This window comes from Atractosteus spatula, chromosome 2 (assembly GCF_055471065.1).
Source record: "Atractosteus spatula isolate fAtrSpa1 chromosome 2, fAtrSpa1.hap1, whole genome shotgun sequence".
Taxonomy (NCBI): Eukaryota; Metazoa; Chordata; class Actinopteri; order Semionotiformes; family Lepisosteidae; genus Atractosteus; species Atractosteus spatula.
This window is the reverse complement of record NC_142707.1, coordinates 56,506,524-56,528,178: the sequence shown is the minus strand read 5'-3', so window position 1 is coordinate 56,528,178 and position 21,655 is coordinate 56,506,524. Positions and strand designations below refer to the sequence as shown.

Below are 21,655 nucleotides of genomic sequence, written 5' to 3'. Positions count from 1 at the left end.
CTGTGGAAGTGTAAGAAAATATTTACTACACATAATACCGTGGTCCTGAGTCGGAGTAGGTAGAAACTGGACTTCAGGAACCAGACACCCAGGAGTGGAAAGAACACATTTATTCCTAAATCTCTTTAGAAAAAGGTTTAAAGGGGGGGGAACAGCCAGAAGGTCACTACCTTTGTGGATGAGACCAGTAGTCCCACCATGCAGGAGTGCAACCCATTCATGCTACGTATGAGGGAGTCCTGGGTGGTACTTTTTCTGGGACAATTCAACAAGGGTCAAGCTTAGGATGTGCTCCTTTGAGCTCCTGTCCAGTAGTTGGCAAGAATGGTAGACTGAACTGTTGTCAGTTCTAATGTCCTAATGTTCAGGCTCAATGTAGGGTAGTGTGAGATATGTCATGATTATGCAACACAGGGAGTTGTAAACTTGCTGAGCATTATCTGGCTCTAGCATCATTCTGTAAATTTCCAAACGGAGGAAACATACACTTGACTCTGTAGCTCTGCAACCAGTATATAAAGAAGTTAGGTTCTCAACCCCTTTGCTATAGACCCCCTAAATTGGTTTAGGTGCAAAAGAGTAGTGTAATGATCTCTATAATAAAATAGTTTAACGTGATTACAGACTAAATAAACCATTCTAAACTCTAGGTTTGATATTGAACTTTAAGAACCAGCACCCTGAATAATATGGCAAATTAATCATGAAGACTAATGAGTTTTCAAAAGAAATAGGGATAAAGTGGTACAGAACATCAGCAGAAGGTTACAGGAAAAGTGGAAATGAAATGCATGTGATATGACCCAGCCACTACTCTCATCAGGCCGAACTTCCAATCAGAGCAGAGAGGCAAGCAGGAAACTAGCTAGGGATGCAACTGTGAACCCAATACTGCCTTTAAAAGATTGCAGTGTTCCGTATCTGAGATGGGAGTCAGTGTTCATTTGACAGAAAGCCTGTCTGCATAGGTGATGGTGATAGGTGATGGTCCAAAAACAAGCCATTACTAAAAAAAAAAAGACAGACTGAACCCAAGATGTCACTGGTTCAAATGGTGGCAGCTTAATTGACCCAAAATGCCACACAATAGCTCATTCCTTTGGGCCAGCGTTGTATATGCACGTTGGCAGTGAGATCAGTAAGAGGTATGACACTGCTCCAGGTTCTACCTCTCCTGTAAGGCGCAGTGAAGCCTGCAGCATTGTCATGAGAGGTGAGTTGGAGGTGCTCAAAAAAATACATGATTACTGTCCTTATAAACTGTTCCTGTCATACAGAATGTACTACAGTCTTACTGAAAGGTACTGTACAGTAGATAAGTGGCTGGTTACCCTGCAGAAGAGCTGTTTTATAAAGATCCAAACCAAGTTTTAATTCTTGAAGAAGTCACTCAGTCCATCTTCTTTCCAGATCTTCTATAGTACAGTACAGTTCCTGTAACCCAGCCATTCAGACCTGCCATCACTATAAAACGTACAAGAACTGTGGAAAGAAAGAGATTGTAGAGATATAGGCTTTGTTTCCTTATGTCCTACACGCTTGCATTTGTTTCAAACATTTTACTAGTAACCACCTTATAGAAACACGGTCTTGAAACCACATTTTAAATTTCCCAACAGAATGTACTTCCCTCACTACTGTGTTCTAATGCACTTTTTTCCATTTTTCATGGCATCATTCACTTTAGAATAAATTTAGACAATTTACCTTGAGCATCTCCTGTTGTCATTACTGTGGTAAAAATTCTTGCTGGAAAAAAAGATGGCTGATGTTAACATACAACATGTAAAATCCAACAACGTTTAAAGCATATAAATAATCCAGTATCTGAAACTGATTTCCAAAATAATAGAGAGTTCTAACTATTCTGTGAAACTGACAATGCCTGTGAAAAACTATATTTCTCGCAACAAAATGCAATACATCCCTAACTCTGTGCACAATTTCACTATATAATGCTTCACTGAACACAAGCCAATAAATCCATCTGATCTTCCATTAAGTAGCTGTATGGGTGTGCTATACTGTTCCAGTGTACTTACTGAGGCAGGTGTAGGTGGCCAAACCCCAGGTCAGTGCACTCACTTGCCCAGAGTCTCTGGAAACCCACAAACACTGGAGCTGTGCAATTTTACTGGCAGCACTAATAAAGGTACACAGGCTCTAAAAAAAGCACACGGAACACAACATCCATTAATGAAGCTGCTCACGTCACAGGATGTCATGATGAACAAGTATAAGTTGATACTGTACTGATATGTTTTCTAAATGTGCTACTTCATTCTTACGTACAGTATGAGTGTTATGATTGACAAGTTATTTAAATTTATGACAGTGAAAATATTTTTTCCTGCAAGTCTTCAAAAGGCTTCTTATGACCCTTATTCTTTAAAAAAATTAGTTAACCAGAAGAATAAAAGTACCAAAATCCTTTGACTCCCTCAACTCATGTTTACAGCCCTGCAGTTCTGAAAAGAGAATTTAACCAAATCCAACATTACCATGGCCACGTCTATTATCCACTTCTTGAGTGTGAGAAGATGCCATCCCCCAACAAACCTGTACAATTCCCAGCTAAGGTCCAATATTATTCTTAAAAATGTAAAAGACACAACACTGAAAATTTCATCACTTACAACAGCATCAGGTTATATAAACACCAAGATGGCAAAATATACCATCGGACATTATGGTACAGTATATCACAATGCTTGATTCATTTTTGGCATTTTAATGCCTTCCTGTGTTGAATAAAATGAAGTATGCCAACGTTTTATTTAAAAATTATTCAATGTATTATCATAGAAACACTGCTAAGACCTTTAATGTCTTTAACTACAATTTCTCTTATTGAAAAAAATGGACTGTACTGGGCTGTACGGCATCCCATTCAGTATGCTGAAGGTACATGGAGGATACAGTCCTGCATAGAGCAGACTCTGCTTCAGGTTTCCATTATAGTAGAAAATCATTAGCAGGAGGATCACATCTGAAAAACAAATCTCCATTATACAACAAGCAATCTGAAGGACATGAAACATAAAATACTAAAAACAAAACATATGTCAAAATAAAAGGTCATTCATCCCATCTACCCATTTGTTCACTAGTAGCTAACTGATCTGAGGATCATCCCCCAGTGTACTTTGTTTCTTGTTTTTAAATGCCTGCACTTTTTCTCGGTTGCTCATGCCATCCTTAAACAGAACAGAGAGGCATACCAGAGTCAAGCATAGTGAATAATGAGGTTCAAGACAACCAGAAAATGCATATAATAAATAAAGAAAAAACAAAATTATTAATATTATTTCAAGTTTCTTGGAAAAAAAACTATTTTATAAGGGAACATACTGTAAGTATTTAATATGCAATGTCTCTTTACTCTTTGGGATTAAAATGGCAATAAACTCACCATTAACCCTCACACTAAACACGCCCACATTTCTGGTAAAAACAGAACACTTCAACTTTAAGAACTATCAAGCAGACAGAGGTTTCAGACCATACCTTGAGCAATGAGAATGGGATATTCCAAGTATGTGGCTGGTGGATAGTCATAATACATCTGGTATAAGATAAACACAATGAATCTAAAATAATTAAAAAAAGAAAGTTTTACAAGTGAGGTAATTCTTTCACATTCAAGTGTTTACACTAGTGGTACCCCAGAGAACACAGACAATCTACATTATTTTTAATATTCATTAATATAAGATAAATGCAGCTTTAAACTAACTGGATGATGAATCAAGTTAGTTTGATGGGTGGTGTTTTGAAAATAAAGATGAAATCTCTTTGTAACACAAACTGTACTATACTATACATCAAAAGAAAGTATCACTATGCATGTATGCTTTTAGAAAACACCTTTGTGTTTGCTGCATGAGCACTAAACCTCATTAGTTAGAGAATGAGAGTTGGCTAGGTTTAGGTATTGAGGCGATTTAACCTGCTGAAAGTCCAGGCTGGTAAAAACAAAATTAAAGAAAAGGGTGGAAAAAAAACAGATATCTTCCGCTTATCAAGAGAACAAACACCAACTGAATGGCCTCCTCTTGTTTGTAAGCATTGTTATATCCTTATGCTTATTTAGAGGGTGGACTAAGCCTTCAACATCGTGCACATTGTTGCATGCTGGCTGTGAGCAACCCAGGCAGCAATTTCAAACACATCCATCGCAGACAGGCTGTGATCACGGACCACCACACATCGACCAAGATCAACACATATTGTTCCATCTTTCAGACAGTTCTCACAGCGCTGCCCCCACTGACTCAGAACTGCCAGCCACAGCACCACACGCATCAGCGGCTCAACTGAGAGGAAGCAGCCAGTCATTGCTGGCTGACCAGAGGACTGCGCTGGAGCCCAGTGCTCACTGGGAAGCTGCTGTTCGGCGCAAAAGAATGAGGTTTTGTGAGCAAGACCTCAGGTGGACTGGCCAGCAGTGATTCGATGTTCCCTTAAATGGAGGAGATGTGCAGAATGTGCTATTTGCTGTAGAGAATAGAACAGTCCCGTGTGATGGTTTGGGCAAGATTGTCTAGTAATCCATTTGCAAATTGATGGCAATCAAACCACATGATGCTACATCGCTCAAGTATGGTCATCAATTCCTGCCCACTCTGCAGGCTCATAGACAGGTGACATCACGCCAGCAGGACAAACCACATCTTCATGGTTTGCTCAGGATGAGAATAATGCAGTAATACTCTGCATAGGCTGCTTGCCTTGATCCCCATTTGTGGGATAAGATGGGGTGATTTGTGGTATCTAGAGGTCACAGACCAGTGGTCAGAAGCTCAGCACCTGCAACCTGATGAAAAGCAGGCATCTCAGACGTACAGCTTCCAACAGTGCAACAGTGACCACACACGCTACTAGCTTGTGACTTTCACTGCAGACCTTCTGTTAATCAACGCTGTTAATGATTAATATTAATCAGCATCATGTATTTGCCTGCCACACCCGTTCAATAAAAGGCAAGCGTTCCTGCTACAAAAAAAGAGGAATTTTCCTGAAGAATTTCTTGCAATTCTAAGAAATATATTTCTTTTCATGTTCAGTACAGTTAGTTGTTGTAAAGTTATGTGCAGTCAGTTCAGTACTGGCAACAAAGCAGAGCAATTCTACAGATAAGTGTTACAAATTACATTACAATTATAGGAAACTACTAGATTTTATATGAATAAAGGTTCTTGTAGAACAAGTACAATATGCCACCACAACAATTTGAATGGACAGAAAATGCTACAAACATACTGTATTTCATCCTTTTTTGCTTTCTCCATGTAGGACAAGTATGAAATGAACACAAATAAAATTGAATCTAATCACAGGAAGGCTAAACAAAACACATGCATAATCTTTATCAACTCAAGCAGCATGAAATGATTCCAGTTTGAAGAAATGTATCCCTGCTCAGCCTATACAGAAGCTAAACCTAACTAGGCAACAGATTTTAAAAACAAATAACACATATCAGGTGTTACAGATAATTCAGACAAACAAGTGTGAAATGAATTTGTACAAAACACTGCATCCATATATCAGTGCTTTTATCAAAGCAACATGCTCGTGCAATTGCATTTTGTAGTGTTTTGCTTAGCAATTTTTCAAAAACAAGATGCTTCGGCAATCCCCTATATTCAGATTTAGAAATTCTGTATGCATGATCAATTATGTGATTAATGCTAAACTATTCCTATTTAAATCTGTTTCATTGCAAGATTTCTTCAGAACATTTGTGGGTTTTCTTGTACAAATAAGACAACACTATACACCTTTACCTTAACTTTAAACAAGTCACAATATAAAAACAAACGTGTAAGGGGTTATTTACAATTTAATAAAGTGTTAAAAAGGGGGTCACTGCACACAACAGTACAATCTGAACACCAGAATTGGAAACCCAATTTTGTAATGCAGATGATGTCAATGGAGCTACAATAAATGACAGGGCAATCACTGTTTTTGCCTTTTAATTTGCTCAAACTAGTTTATAAATTTTCAGTTGTCTCGATCATTTTTTAACATTACCATTATGACTGAATAAACAAGCAGACAACTTTTGTTGAGTTTAATGGGGACTCTCAAAGCTTTGACAATAAATACATCCCACCCCTTCAGCACTACAAAGAATAAACAAAAGAGCACATAAAAAAAAACTTTGGGCAAAGGGATGTCTATTCACTCGACTCCACTGACACACATCAACATCGAGCAATTTCAGGAAGCCGATTTCTGTTAGGGTCTGTGATGCAGTTTTATAATGTAACTTACCAAGGCATGTACGGTATGGTTAAAGAAAACCACAAAAAAACTAGCAAGTCATTACTAAGAATTCATTGCATGCAAGTGCATCTAGGGCGGCAAGAACAAGGATTATTTTTATACATACTTGAACAACCTCCACGTGTCCTGCTTAATTTTGGGATTAAAGAGAAGCAATTACACTTTGAGTGATATGAATGCAAAGTAATGTATCCTCACACATCTCGATTTGTGCATTACAGGTAACAAATGCGTTTAAATCTAAACTGTGACTAGCTGCATACTGTATATATTTAGAGCGAAAGGATTGTTCTGTTCTGGAGTAAAGTCGCATTCGATTTAATTGAACCTAAATTATTGAACTCGTCTTAAATGAAACAAACCCACCTAATTAACTGGAACAAACAAAACAATTCAAAACTATTTTCCACCTAATACAAAATACTTTTCTGTCAATTTTAGTGATCGTCGATTAGCTCCTTAAAATTTAATAACGCAGGCTAGTTTAGTTTAATCCAATGCTGACCCAAATTTCGTCTAAACATTAACATTTTTACAGGGCGGTTACTACACACCAGGAAATACGTGACTTAGGCAATTAAAGTACTTCTCTGGTGTTAATGCATGAAAAATAAAGTAACACAACAAATCTGAAATTCAAATACAGCAGCTCATTTGCGTACCTGTATAGGTATGCATCGTCGAACAGTTAAAAAAAAATATTATCTAGCTAAATAACACCACTAGATCGAAGCCAAAGAGGACGAGGAAGTTTTTTTCTATATTTACTTAGAAAACTGTTTCGCTGGAGAACCAACTCTCAAGATTAATCTTTATAAAATATATATAATTTTCTCCCAACAGCACTGCTAGACGTTCTGTAGAAAAGAGAAACCTTACCCTGTTAGTTCTAGTAGGAGGCTTTTCACGCTAATACCTTTGGTTGATTTTGATGAAATGAGCATAATGATCTGTGGGAATTTAAGTACCATACATACAATCAAAGTGCTAAAGTTCGCAAAATTAAGCATCATATCTGCACCCATTATTTAACGTATGTGAGCTATCAGCAATTCTTTTGACTTGTCTGATCCCTCGGTACTGATGAAGCTATAATATAGTATAGTATTTCCCTTATCTTTTCTTGCAATGCTACCATACAAACTTTAAGCAAACACCACTTCCCACCAGCCGACCAATACCCAACAGCACTTTCAAATACGTGGCGGAATACCGTATAGTCGCACAGAAAAGCGACTCATTTTTTAAATGTGTCACTAAGATTCAGATATAAACGCACGACAATTGTATTTAGGAGATGTACAGTACAGGTACATGGTTTTAACTTACAGTATAAGGAAAGTCACCATTGAAATAAGGGGAAATACAGCAAACAGGTCAATTACTAAACAAAATGACATTTTTAAATTGTTTTAAATTAAATTATTCTTATTAATTGTTTTATTATTATTTAAATGATAGCTATAATTCTATAGCTGATTATTTATGTTATATAATTTTTAGGGTAGTTTTTGCTAAAAAATGACAGTACCAAAGGAAGTAAAACATCAAAGAATGGGATATTTGCAAATCCTCTACTGCTAGTATATCTGTCATGGATATGACTTCAATCTGCAGGATACTTTAACTTTGTAGCCGACTACACTGCCTAGCTATCTAAAGGGCTGTAGGACCCTTTTTCCTGGCAGCAGGTTCTTTATACTGTATATCTCCCACAGACCGGACAAGACAGTTATCTTACAGTACATAGATAAGAGTATCGAGTAATCAGTTCGTAACTGGTTCAAATGGAGATGGCTTTATTTCTTTTTGTTTACGCCCTTTACAGGAACATAATCTCCCTTCCACTCAAACGTAGCCACAGTGCCTTAATCTCTGACCCCTCCCCCCCAAAAAACAACAACAGCTCAACAGTTAGTATTAGGAATTCTAACACATTTTAACCTTACACCACCAGAGGCACCTTCCGAGGGAGAGAGTGACTTGCACTAAAGAAACACAGAAACACCCATGAACTAGCAATCCAAAAACCAGTGTCCCACAGGATGAGTCCAGCATTACCATTCTCCAAAAACAGGTCCAGTCAGTGTCCTGGCATGCCTCCTGTCCCACAGTACAGAAAGAGATGAAACTCAGTGTACAGTACTCCTTCAATGGTCTTTGGCATCCTCTTCAGTCCCGGCCATTCTAAACAATGTAGACCATGCTCCCCTCTATCCTGTTTTCTCTCAGTCTAATAGTGGGCAGGGTGGGAGGAAGACGATGCCTGAGCCTTTCACTGCTTCTCTAAAATATTACTACAAAGCCTTAAATACAATATTTCCCATGAAACAATTACAAATCTTCCATGACCCTTTAAATGTATGAATGTACTTAGATATGGAGCTGTATACAAAAAAAAACATTTTGCGCTAAGCCTAACTTAATTCCTTTATTGTCCAAATAGGGAAATTTGTTTTGCAGGCAGGAAAAAGACAAAAAATACACAAGATATTTGACATAACATGAATGCATTAACAACTAAGAAACACATGCATGAAATGAGAAAATCAAGTCTGCTCTGGCCAAGTTTAAGGTCTCATTATGAGGGCTGGAAGTGTCCCTACGATGTCTTAAGCCAGGGGTTGTACCTTTCAGAAGGTGCCTGTGAAGAGTTAGCTCACACACTGGAATTTACAAATGTGCATGCCACTCATACTTATTTTAATGTCAATAATAGCCCTACTTTCATGTTCATTAATAAAAATGTAATATCAAAATATATTGTTATAAAGTGAATCTAGATAGAATTGGGACACCTGGCTATTGTCAACATTTCCAGCTTCACAGCATAGCAATGTTTTCTGAGATGGAGGGGTCCCAGATTCAGTGATCAAAGCAATCGTGAAGTTTACCTTGGTTTACCTTAGTTAATGAAGTTCTGGGTAACCAATTAAGTGACATTTAACAGTCCAGGAACGGAGCATAAAAAGGGAAGACAACTAGGAGTGGGAGGAAAAGAAGAGACAGAAGAGGAAGACATTGAAGGTGAGAGCTCCTTGTTCCAGATCATCACTCTCAAAAATCAGATTGGAACTAAATATTTCAACTTTGTCCAGAGAGCCATTTAGGGAGAGTGGTATTTAGGGAACTCTTGTCTCGTGTATAAAGAATCCATTGGTTAAAAATTGGCCTCTCCTGGTTATTGGGTGTATTTTTAGAATAGGAAAATCAGTTTCCATTCATTTTGTGGCATCTATGAATTGGCTTCATCACTCTGCTCTCCTCCCCACTGATAGCTGGTGTGTGGTGAGCGTTCTGGCGCACTATGGCTGCTGTTGCATCATCCAGGTGGGGCTGCACATTGGTGGTGGTGGAGGGGTAGATAATGTAGTTGAAAAAGCAGATATAATCAACCAATGTACTGTTTCTGAAAGGTACAATAATGTTACTTGAAACTTACCAGGATGAATATGTCAGAATGTTTATTAAAATTAAATTAACTTTTTAATTTGTGACTGACACAAGACTTTATTTAAAAATAGAGATAGTACATCTCAAATTATGGTAGTGAATCCCAAAACACAAACGCATCTTTCCTCATTTTGTTTTTTTAGCTCAACTGTTGGGCCACAAAGTAGTGTAAGCCACTGTCACCTGGCCTCAGTGTGCATGCTGGCTCGCAAGCGTAGCGCTACTGTACCATCTCAGTTACTGTAGGTAATCAGGGACCTTTCTGGTAAGTGCTTTACCAATTACATTTGTAATGTACCAGAAGCCTACGCAGTGAAGCTAACACAGGAGTAAAATGTATCTGTTTCTTTGATTTTGTTAAATCCCTTACAGCTGTATTACAAACTAACCGTAGACATGACTGGGCCTGCCTTGTGACACCAACAGAGAAAGGCAATGACTCACCAATCATTTCTGACCACCTAATGGTTTGATCTACAAGTCAAGAGAAAGGTTATTTTATAAACTTTGTGAATACTTAATTATAAGCATGTCATGGCCTTGCTGGTAGAAAGACACAGGTGTATTTATTGATAATGATATGATAATGTTGCTTTATGAGCCCTATACAATTTCTTGCATTAGGAATTCATCTTTTCACATACCCCAGCTTGCTCTCCATAAGACACAGACAGGGAGGGAGAGAAGCTTGGGGTCAGAGCACAGGATCAGCCATTGTACAGCACCCCTGGAGCAGTTGGGGTTAAGAGCCTTGCTCAGGGGCCCAACAGAGTAGGTTTCCTCTGCCAGCTGCGGGATTTGAACCAGCAACCTTCCAGTCACAGGCACAGATCCTTAGCCACAGAGCCACTGCTCCACCCCAAGCTTACACCACCTGGTATTCCCAGGCGGTCTCCCATCCAAATACTAACCAGGCCCAACCCTGCTTAGCTTCCGAGAGCAGACAAGATCAGGTGTGCTCAAGGTGGTGTGGCCATAAAAACAATCTGAACCACTATTATTATGCACCAGCTGAGACACTTCAACTAACTGTAACTTGTCAATGTAATTCTGAGCAACTGGACCAATTTAGGTTTGCCGAAGCAAAGGGGTGAATATTTATGCAATCAGCTTATTTTAGTTTTTGATTTTTCTTTCTATTTTTGCTGGCATTTAAGAACATCAGGATGGTCATAAATGGAAGTAGACCGTTTCTTTACCTTTTTATTGATGTTATCTACAAAAAAATGTCAATAATAACACTACTTCAGAGCCCTGTGCTTCATACAGTGTAAAATGTATTTTTACAACCCACATAAAAAACGGCTTTTGTCTACATTAAACTTGTCTACATAAAACTTATTTTTAAGATGATCTTAATGAAAAGCCTTCTGAAAATATAAATACAACAAATTATAAATTATTTGAGTATCCTTTACTGGTGTTGCTTGTTCAAATAATTTGAGAGATTAATTAAGCAAGACCTACCTTTTCTAAATTCATGCTAACTCTACTCTAATGTAATATATGTTTAATCCAAACAATATTTTCCATGATTTTTCATGTAATAGGAGTCAGATGTATTGGCACCATGGATATTGTGTTGCTATATTTTGTAGATGTCCTTGGGTGATGAGGCAAGAAAAGTGAAGGAATAAAAAAGGAAAAGGAGTCCTAATAATGTACATAGATTAGACAAAGTCATTGTTAGATCATTACATTACCTATATTAAAACATAAATATCAAACAGTGACTAGGCTACTTCTAGGTCATTACACTGATCTCCTAAGGAAAGAATCATAGCATAAACACAGGAACAGACAAAAATGGAATAGTAAGAATGAAGACACGAAAAAGGACAGACATCATCATCATTCATTATCCTCATCTTCATCAAAGACATCTGCTGGGAGAGAGCACTTCTTTCCAATTAGACTTGAAACAAATGATGTCCAAGTAATCTGAACACTATGAGAGTTTTGTACTCCGAGCTTTATTATGTAAGGAGGCTTGCTGCTTTATTAATGTAACTAATAAAAATGTTCAGATTTAGTATATGTGGAAATTCTGATTTCCTTTATTGTGGAATCAGCAAGTTAAAAACATCTCCCTAATTTGCTGATGCCTTTGTTTAGCATAGGGAAGCTGCTTCCCATTCATTTCTGAGCATCTAAACAGAGAAGGACATTTAGTTCTGGATAGAATCCATTTTATTAGGATGCGGGTTCTTCTAGCTTTGGCCTATTAAGGTCTTATTGTCCTTCAACTATAAGAGTAGAATTCTGGAAGTTTTGCGTCTCAAGAAAGTAGGGCTCTGATACTCACTGACCTGTATAGTTATTGTGATAAATATTTGTTTGTTCAGTCTAAATTCAGGAATTTTCATTATTCTATTATCAAGTTAATGCCAGAGAATAAGAGAATACATGTGCTGAATAATGCTTGTTAATCCCTTGCCTTAGTTTTGTAAATATTAATCTTTATATATATATATACTTGAATTTAGAATTTGCCTTTAGCAAGAAAGTCATTTTAATATTGATCTAATAGCCTTCCTATTTTGTAATATTATCATACCTCTGAAATGTATCAACCTTCATTTAAAAATATATGTATATTTCAATCATTTGTAATTCAACAAAATGAGAAAGATCATTGTAAGGGATTAAATATTTTTGTATGGAACTATATCTCTACTCCTTTCCTCTCTCCTGTACACACTTGAAGACAAAACAAAACATTTTAATCTTTCAATGTTTTCGCACAAAATGAAACGCACACTGGCACCGCCCAACTGCTTTAATTTTAAGACTGTTTTTTCTGTAGTAGTAGGACAGAAAGATTTTCCGTACATGGGTATACTTTAAAGCATCCATCTTTTAATCCTGGGAAAACAGAGCAGATTTAAGTGAAGCATTAAAATGCTGAACGTGTCTGAAAGTCACATTACAAAGCTACAGTACATCTAACTCAGCATAGCAACCAGCAGCAAAAGACGAACATAAACTTAAGATTTAGGACAGTGAGTACTACAGGAGATTCTCAGTCTGTTGCAGGGAACAAACAGGCTGTGGATCTTGAACGTGTTTCTGAATCAATAAACTATTTTAATCCGGATGAGCAATGTGGGCCTTACTTCCTTTTGTTTTTAACTTTTCTTGTATTTGAATTTTAATCTGCTATGACAAGCAGTTTATTTATTTTTTTATAAAACCAACACTCATAACTTCATAACTTCATAGCTTAAAACACACTTTAATAAAACATTTGATTGCATATTTCAAACATTAATAAGGCACATGCAAGCTCTGTTTAAAAGAGAAGAAAATAACAAGCTCTGAAAATATGGTACAACAAAAAATACAAGCAAAGAGTGACAATTTAAAACACAACTGGGAAATACAGTATAAAAATGTAGATAGGAGGATACATAAAGAGATATGTATTGATGGTTTACCATCTTGTCCCTCAAAGAGGCTGACATGAGAGGCTTTTGATGGAATCATGATTTTGGGGTTTATGGGTCATTGTATGGAAAAGAGGAAATTATTTCATATTTGTTTTGAGTTCCAATTTGTCTGGTTTAAACATAGAACCAAATCATGCCAAGTCAGCCAGTTATGTTGGAGAAATCTTTCTCCTCCCATTCATATTTAACATTTCATGAAAACACTCATTCCTAACAAACACAACACACAAGGCAACAAAGGATAGCATCGAGTTTGACCACAATAACTCACACCAGAGAGAGGAGCTAATACACCTCTTCTAGCCTGCACCCAGTTTCATCCATCCTAAATTGTCCACTGAAGTAGAAAGGCAAGAAATTCACATCTTAGACACACATTTGACAGTATTTAACAGTCATTCAAGGCTAGACGAACCTACCTGCCTGCTTTTAATTGTAAACAATGGTGCATCCCACATGAATTTATCACTCCTCATAAACACCACCAACACACCACGTTCAGCACACACTCATGTGTTCCTGGCATCTACAGTACGTCTCCCCAAGAAAACAAGACCATTAAAAAATAGGTATTTAAAATAGGCACATTACAATTTATTTGATTGGTGATGAGAAAAGTATGATTATACCCCAAAATGGTAAACCTGTTTCTTGGAGCTGGACTGCCTTTGGGGGGGGGGGCTCTGGCCCACCTGAACCTCTGACAAAGGATCCTTTCACTTTTCAGAAGGCCCAACGTAGATGCTTAACACTGCCTGGCACACAGAAACCTACCACAGGTGCCAGACTATGGGGACCACACTTGATTCTTCAACTCCCCGCACCAGTCTGATCCTGCCACTAAGGGAAGTGGCAGTCAGCCAAGTGTGAGAGACGGGGAGCTGCATCCCACCGACGACTAGCTGCCAGATCCTACTACCTGAGCTGACGCCCTCTTGGGAAGAGAGGCAGGAGGCCGACCTGGAACTCAAGTTGGTTTATCAGTGGGTGAGGGCTGGAAAACAACCTTCTTTCATTATTTTTTAATCACAATAAGTGCAGTTTCAGTTTCACCAAGGAAATTTCAATGCAAACAACTTTGAATGTCCAACTCCACCATCTATTCATTCTTTTAGGGTGAAACAGCTCCTTCTAGTAATCATTGAATCGAACCTCAACAGAATCTACTTGTCCTGACACAAGTGCATAGAAAACACAGTAAGATCATTTCTGTTTTTTTTATGATTATTACTATTTGGATTGTTAACATAACCATCTTGTCATTTGTGAAATTTTAAGTGAATTGCAATTGCATATAAAATTAATACTAATACAAATTAATACTAATAACACAAAAATGAAGATTAAATTGTATTTAACCCTGGATATGATGTTTAAAATGGAGTAAAAGATTGACTGAAGGCAACTGTTAGATTTATTACTCTTAAAATCATATTATTCTTTCATTATGGAAAATGAGTTGCGTTCCTCAAAAATAATATAGTTGCACTATTTGTGTGGGAAAAAAGAGAATTACTGGATGCCCTCTTTTACCTTGTCTGCTATGTACTATCACAAACAACTATTTCCCGGACTCAGAGTTCTCATCTGCGGAAGACAGATGTGATAAACTTTAATAGAGAGTGTTCTCTCAGGCATAACAAGTGATTGTTATTCTCTATCAGCAAAGTGTTTCAGGTGTCACGAAAGGTTGGCGCATGGGTGCTTTCCGAGAAATCACCTCTTTTCAGAAACGGATATAAACTCCCAGGGATACTGCCCTCCAGAAGCAGTGATTATTGAATAACCTTTGCCTTGCCTTGCCAAAACGACTCTTCATTTTCTCCTGATGTGTTCCTACCTGGAAGGCCACCGCAGTAGTGTTTCTGCCAATGAAAGCACGTGGGCAGCCACTGGCAATTTGTCCCATGAAGAGAACCTTGATTATACCACTTTTGATTCTGATGCTTTGAATGTCTTCATCTTGGTGGTCTATGCTGTGATCAGTGTCTTGGGGCTAGTCTGCAACACAGTAATTATTGCAGTTATGCCATTATGTGTTAAGATGAGGAGCGTGAATGATGTACTAATATGGAACCTTGCTGTGACAGATGGCATGTTACTGCTGGCTGTTCCTGTCCACCTAGTGGAGGTTCTTCTGTCAGGTTGGCCATTTGGGCAGGTGTTTTGTAAGATCCAACTGTCAGTGAGCTACTTAAATCACTTTGGAAGCAGCCTCACACTGGTTGTAATGAGCCTGGATAGGTGTTTAGTGGTGAAGCAACGTTTTTTACTAAAATGTCACAGAAGATCTGTTCTGGGCTGGAAACTCTGTTGCCTCATTTGGTAAGTATTTTGAATTTGTTCATATATATATGGTTGCTTAAGAAGTGCTAAATATTTATTTTTATCAACAACATAGCCTGAAAGGAGAGTTTGCGCCCATTTTATCATTAAGAAGGTTGAACTGCACTCAGTGTAATTATAATTCAGATGGTGATTCAAAAATTCAAATTCAAATTCCTGTTAAATGATGTACTAAAATATTATTCTGTCTTGTGCTGCAGAAAGACAACACAATTTATGCACTATTCAATGAATTAGAAGTGTTCAGGTTAACAATAATATTCTATACCAATATTTACTATTCAGCTGTGTAATTGGAATGCAGAAATAATAAACTTTTTTTACACTGTAAAATTGTAGGAGAAGTAATGTATCTTGCATACATAAACAATTGACAGCTACATGTAAAGATAAATGTGATATATTTTTCAGGTTAAATAGGGAAAAAAGGTTAATAGTTAATAGTGGTTTTCACTATACAGAGTTGAATCTTAATTAACAAGGAATGAAAGCCATCAGATGGAAACATGATTTGGCAAAATGAGGCTTTAAAACTCAAGGTCACTGAGAGCACTTAAAATTCTTTTTTCACAGCTGATTAAGAACAAAATATCAAATGGTATCGCTAACATTTCAGCTTCCTCATTTACTGTATGCTCAGAAACCATTTACATTTTACAACATATTGCTTTCTGAAGTGAAGGGGATTTTTAAATGAGGAATAAACTGGCCCCTGTGTCTGTCACAAGAGCGTTGCTTTAAACAGCTAACAATTAAAAAAGACCGGACTGACTTCTGATGAAAAGGGTTTTAGAATTTAGAACAAGCTGCTCTGTCTTGCTTTTGAAGATACAATTGGCTTCTTTCAAGTAACAGCTAGATAAGGTCCTCAGATCAATTAGCTACTAGCAACCAAATTAGCTAGTGGGGCCAAATAGCCTCCTCTTGAATGTAACCAGACATAAATGGAAGATGCAGAAACGTGCATTAATTTTCCTTTTTCTAAGCATTTGGGATTGGATGCCACAAACTAAGAAAATGAGGCAGTGCATATTCATAACGTAGCCACAGCTAAAGCTTCACAGTTTTTAACAACTGACCTACAAAAGAGACCCCTGTTGTTTCTTAATGTCTACCTTGCCTGTGTAATACTTGCGTTCAATAACTTCTCCTTCTCCTCTCTTACATGAGGATCCTTGCACTGCCACTAGCAGCTCCTGTAGGCATCATGGCCACAGCGAGGCCTGCTCCTCCTGTGAGCAGTGCAGTGTGTTTGCTGGTGTTCCCAGACCCAGAGTGGTGGTGGGCAGCTCTGTGGAAATGGAGCACATGTGTGATGGCCTATATTCTCCCTGCCTGCATCATGGTCACCTGCTACTCCGTGCTGCTGCAGGCGCTGCACGCTGCAGGACGCAAGTTTCCTATCAGGAGGAAGGCCGTAGGCTGTGCTACCAGGAGAGTTGTTTACTTGGTGGGAGCTTTCATGGTTTGCTGGACACCATTCTATATGTTCATGGTTATAGACCTGACTATTCACCTGCAACCGAGCTACAGAGTGGAGACAGCCAGACGGTTTTTCATCATTCTCGGGACATTAAACAGCTTCATTAACCCAGTTTTGCATGGGTTCCTCAATGAAAGGGTTTGCAGCCATTTAAAATTACCGCTTTGTGTTTGAAATGGGAAAGTGATTTTTCTGATGTGTTAGTTTAAATTGCATTTTTGTGTAACAGTTAGATTACAGTGTAAGCTTGATATGTGACATTTATATTTTTAAATTGTACAGATGATAGAATATTGGATTTCATGGAACTGCATAGTAGAAACTGAAGACAAATGCATTAGAGGTGAAGTGAGGTCTTGTGGTGAAGCGACAGGGAGTCTGACTCTGAAGTAGAGCAACCTCGGTTTGATCGTTTTTACTTGTGAATCCTTACTAAAACTGATTGAAGGTACACAGTATATCCATTGAGCTATTTTCAAAGCGCTTTCCTGCATATTTCTTTCTGAAAGAAAAGCATGTGTGAAGTTTAGAGGTGCAAGTGGGTTTAAAGTGGAAGAATGCTAAGACTGAGGCAAAATACATTTTAAGAGTTGTCCTTTTATGTCTACCAACAGAGTTCCTTCCATCCCATCAACAAAAACCTCATTATGAATGTGACATATTGTATTGTTACAATCTGCTTTTCCCTGAAACGGACTGTTCGCCTGCCCTCTGACCTTTCCCCTCTGGCTCTCCCTTTCCTGCTCTTTGCCACTGAGAGACCCCTGCTTGTTCTCTTCCTGCCTGGAATCATCCAGGAGCAGCGTCTCTCTCTTTTCTTCTCCTCTAAATCTTGCTTTTCCTGCCTCCTCACCAGTTCCTACTTTCCACTAGCTGCCAAAGCTCTACAGTATGTCACAATATAGTAAACAGAGAAGGAATACCTGTAACTTATTATTTCTTAAAAGATAAAGAAAAGGAATCCTTACATTTATTCTGTTGCTTCTTAAAAATCACAGATAACAACAAACTATATATTTATATACTATACCCTAGTAAATATTTTGTCTAATAATTAAGAAATGTATATTATTGGCTTTCAGATTACTTTGTGATGTTTGTATTTATTTAGAATGCCAAAGTTAAAAAAACATTATAAAACAATATTTTAATGCTTAGCAGCAGAAACAAATATTTATTTTGAATGAGGTTTATACCCAGTGATGAATTGTGAATTTTCCAGGGTGTGTAATAAAATTATCCTCTGTTGCATTATGTATTTTCCAAGTGTTTTTGCATTTTTGGAAAAAAGGCTTTTACTTTAAAAAATAGAAAATGAAAAAAACCATGGTACATTTACATTTTTTTGCAGTATTTCAGCAGTCTACGGACCAGCAGTCTCTACAGATCAAGTCAAAGGTAAAAGAACAGCATTTACAGTACCTCAGGTAAAAGGACCCATGGATGTTAGCACTTCTTCGGTGTAGATGAGACAAGACAACATGGGCTGGTGGATCAACCAAAGTACTGTCTCATTCGCACAATAAGAAGCATGCCATAAAACAGGCTTCAACATGTACAGTATGTGTTTGACGCCTGTAGCTTTATCCATTGATAGAAATGGCATTTTCACTACTATGTAGATGGCACTCTTTTCTTTGCTCAAGAAGGCCCTCGAAACACTTTGTGTGTATAGCACTGCACATAAAAGAACCCCAAACCCTGAAGTACTGTACAGCACTCACCTGGGTGAAAAAGACACTACAGTATGTGCCAGCTGTCCCACTCTACAGGAGACCTGGTGAAGAACTGAGAAATTGCTTCACTAATTAAATTAAGGAGTGATTGCTAAGAAACCAGCTCTGGTGATATCTCTCTATCTTATGGACAGCTCCATGTCATATTGAATCAGGTATTAGCAGAAAATTCAAAACTAAATCCTTCACTTTGAAAACGAATTGAAAACTTAAAATATATAAAACAATTCAAATGAATTTTTTCAAAGATTAAATTGTATTTTTTTCTTTATGCCCCAAAGAACTAATTTATATTTTAATTGGGAAGTGACCACATAACCTTTATAAGTTTAAACAGAAACAAAAGAATAAAAATACCAAAACAAGAGGATATACAGTACAGTATGTTATCAGCAGCAGAATGGCAAATCATTTCAACTGGACTAAGATCATACAGTACATATTCTCTCAAAGCATATGAGCTTACACTGAATTACAAAAACAGAGGTATATACAGTGCAGGGCTCTGCCTTATTGTAAAGTGCAACCCTGACTTTGGAGTGATATACAGTAATTGCAAAAAAAGCAAAACAAATGAAATACAAAATGTGTAAAAAGCCAGGTACCAGGCATTTGGCATACAGAAGAGTGTTGTGATGCTACAGACGGACACATTTGTACCTTTCTTAGACATCCCATTATATCTGGGGCCACAAATGTTTCCATAAAAAGACCCTGAGTGTCTTTTTATCCACTCTAAGATAAGAAAAGATAATTCTAGCACGGTAGCATGTCCTGGCTGAGTTTTTTCTTGCGGTTGCCTCGGAGAAGAATGCTGTCCATGTGTATCAATGCCTGTCCGATGTCAGTGTTCATTCTGCTGCCGAAAGTCTGGTTCATCGTGTTTGGCACTTTATCTGAGAACACAGTCACATACGTAGGTAAGGCCTTCTCTTCTCTCAGCCTTCCCTGGAAGAAAGATAAGAAAGAGAAATGCCCTGCTGTGAGGCTGTGTGTTCAGTAATCCCAAGCAATTTCAAGTTTAGGGCTTGAGACAATCAAGTCTATCTGACTGGCCAATCATTCTCTGAACTGTATCTGAGCTTTTCACCACACTGGGAAACAAATTTGTAGAGGATCAAATGTAGCCGGTAATTATTTCTAGACTTTTCTGAAAGCTTATTTCTGTTTCTGTAAATGGTAGTAAAGTTATAGTCATGTTCATCTGGGTGTGATTGTGTAAATCATCCTAAATTTATGTTTTACGCCCATGTTTACCCATCTTTCAATAGAAATAATGTCTATTATACTATCTTTACATATGTTTTAGACACATATGTACATTTTAAAAAGCAGAAAAGCTGAAATTGCAAGACAGAGTGCCTACTGTATATTCTGAATGACCTTACCAGCTGGTCATAATTCTTAAGAAAACTCCAGTTCTTTTGCCTGTTGACAAGAAAAAAAAGAAAATTAATAAAACACACATATGTATCATAAGATACAGAATAGCTTGTGTTGATGCTAGAAAGCCATGGTGCCCAACCCAGTGAACACTGGTCTTCTGGATTTTGTTCCAATCAAGTTCTTAATCACAAGCTAATTTAATTTTGATTTTCAAGTTGCGATGTATTTTAAAATTTGTTTTTCAGCTCTTAAAAAGTTGAATGAGATTTTTAATTCGTATCAGCCCCTCTTCAAATTCCTGGGTTACAGAACTGAAGAGGATATATTATGTAAAGGTTTTCTCAGCCAGTAGTAAAATAAAGCGCATGTTCTGTAACGGTGGGTATCTACTGTAAGTATTCTAGCAGAAAGCTTCCTTATGGCTGGGAACCCGGGTAAATTACAGTCTTAACGCATTAAACATGCATCACCACAACAAACAGTCTGGAAACGAAAGCAAACATAATACTGTTGAGTATGCACCGTCACTATACAGTAGAAAAGTGAATATACAAATACACTATAACGGCATTTCAATGTGTAAAAAATAAGAGCATTTTATGCTAATTAAACCTGTGTAATATCTTTGTGATAGAATGTGCTTCGTTGTGCATTTTTTCCGGGATTAAGAGTGAAGTATGCCTTTTTTAAGAGTGTGAGGAGTAGTATTTCGCTTACCATTGTCTGGCTCCTTCCAATTCTGCGTGCACAAACTCCCTCCACACCTGGTCTTGTTTTACAGGGTCTTTGTAGTCGGGGTCCACAGCTGACTGAGACTTATTTCCAGACGACACTGCTCTGCTCTTCTGTCTGGAGACGGACACAGAAGAATTCGATGTCACAGCAGCGACTGGTCTGTCTGGCAAACGATACCCTGCCGACGTTGCTCGCCTAAAATTGGTCTGGGGGCTCGCCATCGTAAATCAAATGAGAGAGAGAGAAAACGGAGACTCGAACGCAGACGTCTTGTCTTCCAAATTGCTTGACTTTTATTCTCGGTTTTGAGCTGTTATTTCTACCGTATTGAGAACAAAGTAGTTGTTTTTTCTGAAATAAATACAGACAGTCCTTGGCTGAGTTTTATTACTTTATTATACAGATGCGCATTTTCACTAGAGCCATCCGCACTGAAGGTATTCCAGTTTAAAAATTCAGATGCACGAGTTACTCGACTAGCTGAAGTGAGTCTGGCCAGGCAAAAGCGCAACACCAAAGCGCTGAACACTTGTTTACTCAGTGTTTCCCTTGGAGACGGATCTAAAGCCCAATTGTTTTTCATTACCCTGGAAAGATTTACTGGATTGTATAATAAATTGCATTTTTGTTCAAAAATAGAAATATAAATAAAAACTACACAGCATTTCGTTTTTTAATATTTTAAATACCGTTCATTTCAAATCTGTGAGCGCAATTTTTCAAAATACTAATGTAAGCTTGCATCTTTGTGCTACCTACGGAATCCACATGGG

The 21,655-nt window shown here is 37.7% G+C and overlaps 2 protein-coding genes and 1 pseudogene across 2 annotated transcripts; all 3 read right to left on the bottom strand.

Annotated features, from left to right (window-relative positions):
- Positions 1-973: 973 nt before the first annotated feature.
- Positions 974-7,478, bottom strand: slc66a3 (solute carrier family 66 member 3). The gene is made up of 7 exons (XM_088934459.1): positions 7,174-7,478; positions 3,508-3,590; positions 2,920-2,989; positions 2,502-2,559; positions 2,043-2,163; positions 1,708-1,749; positions 974-1,482 (listed from the first exon to the last, which is right to left on the bottom strand). The coding sequence occupies exons 1-7, from the start codon at positions 7,317-7,319 to the stop codon at positions 1,391-1,393; spliced, it is 612 nt and encodes a 203-aa protein (XP_088790585.1). The 5' UTR covers positions 7,320-7,478; the 3' UTR covers positions 974-1,390.
- A 3,131-nt stretch (positions 7,479-10,609) lies between these two features.
- Positions 10,610-10,728, bottom strand: LOC148839910 (5S ribosomal RNA; annotated as a pseudogene).
- Positions 10,729-19,039: 8,311 nt separating this feature from the next.
- On the bottom strand, positions 19,040-21,103 carry cimip5 (ciliary microtubule inner protein 5). The gene is made up of 3 exons (XM_088909420.1): positions 20,865-21,103; positions 20,150-20,189; positions 19,040-19,709 (listed from the first exon to the last, which is right to left on the bottom strand). Exons 1-3 carry the CDS (start codon positions 21,101-21,103, stop codon positions 19,518-19,520), a joined length of 471 nt encoding a protein of 156 aa, XP_088765546.1. The 3' UTR covers positions 19,040-19,517.
- Between the last annotated feature and the right edge of the window lie 552 nt (positions 21,104-21,655).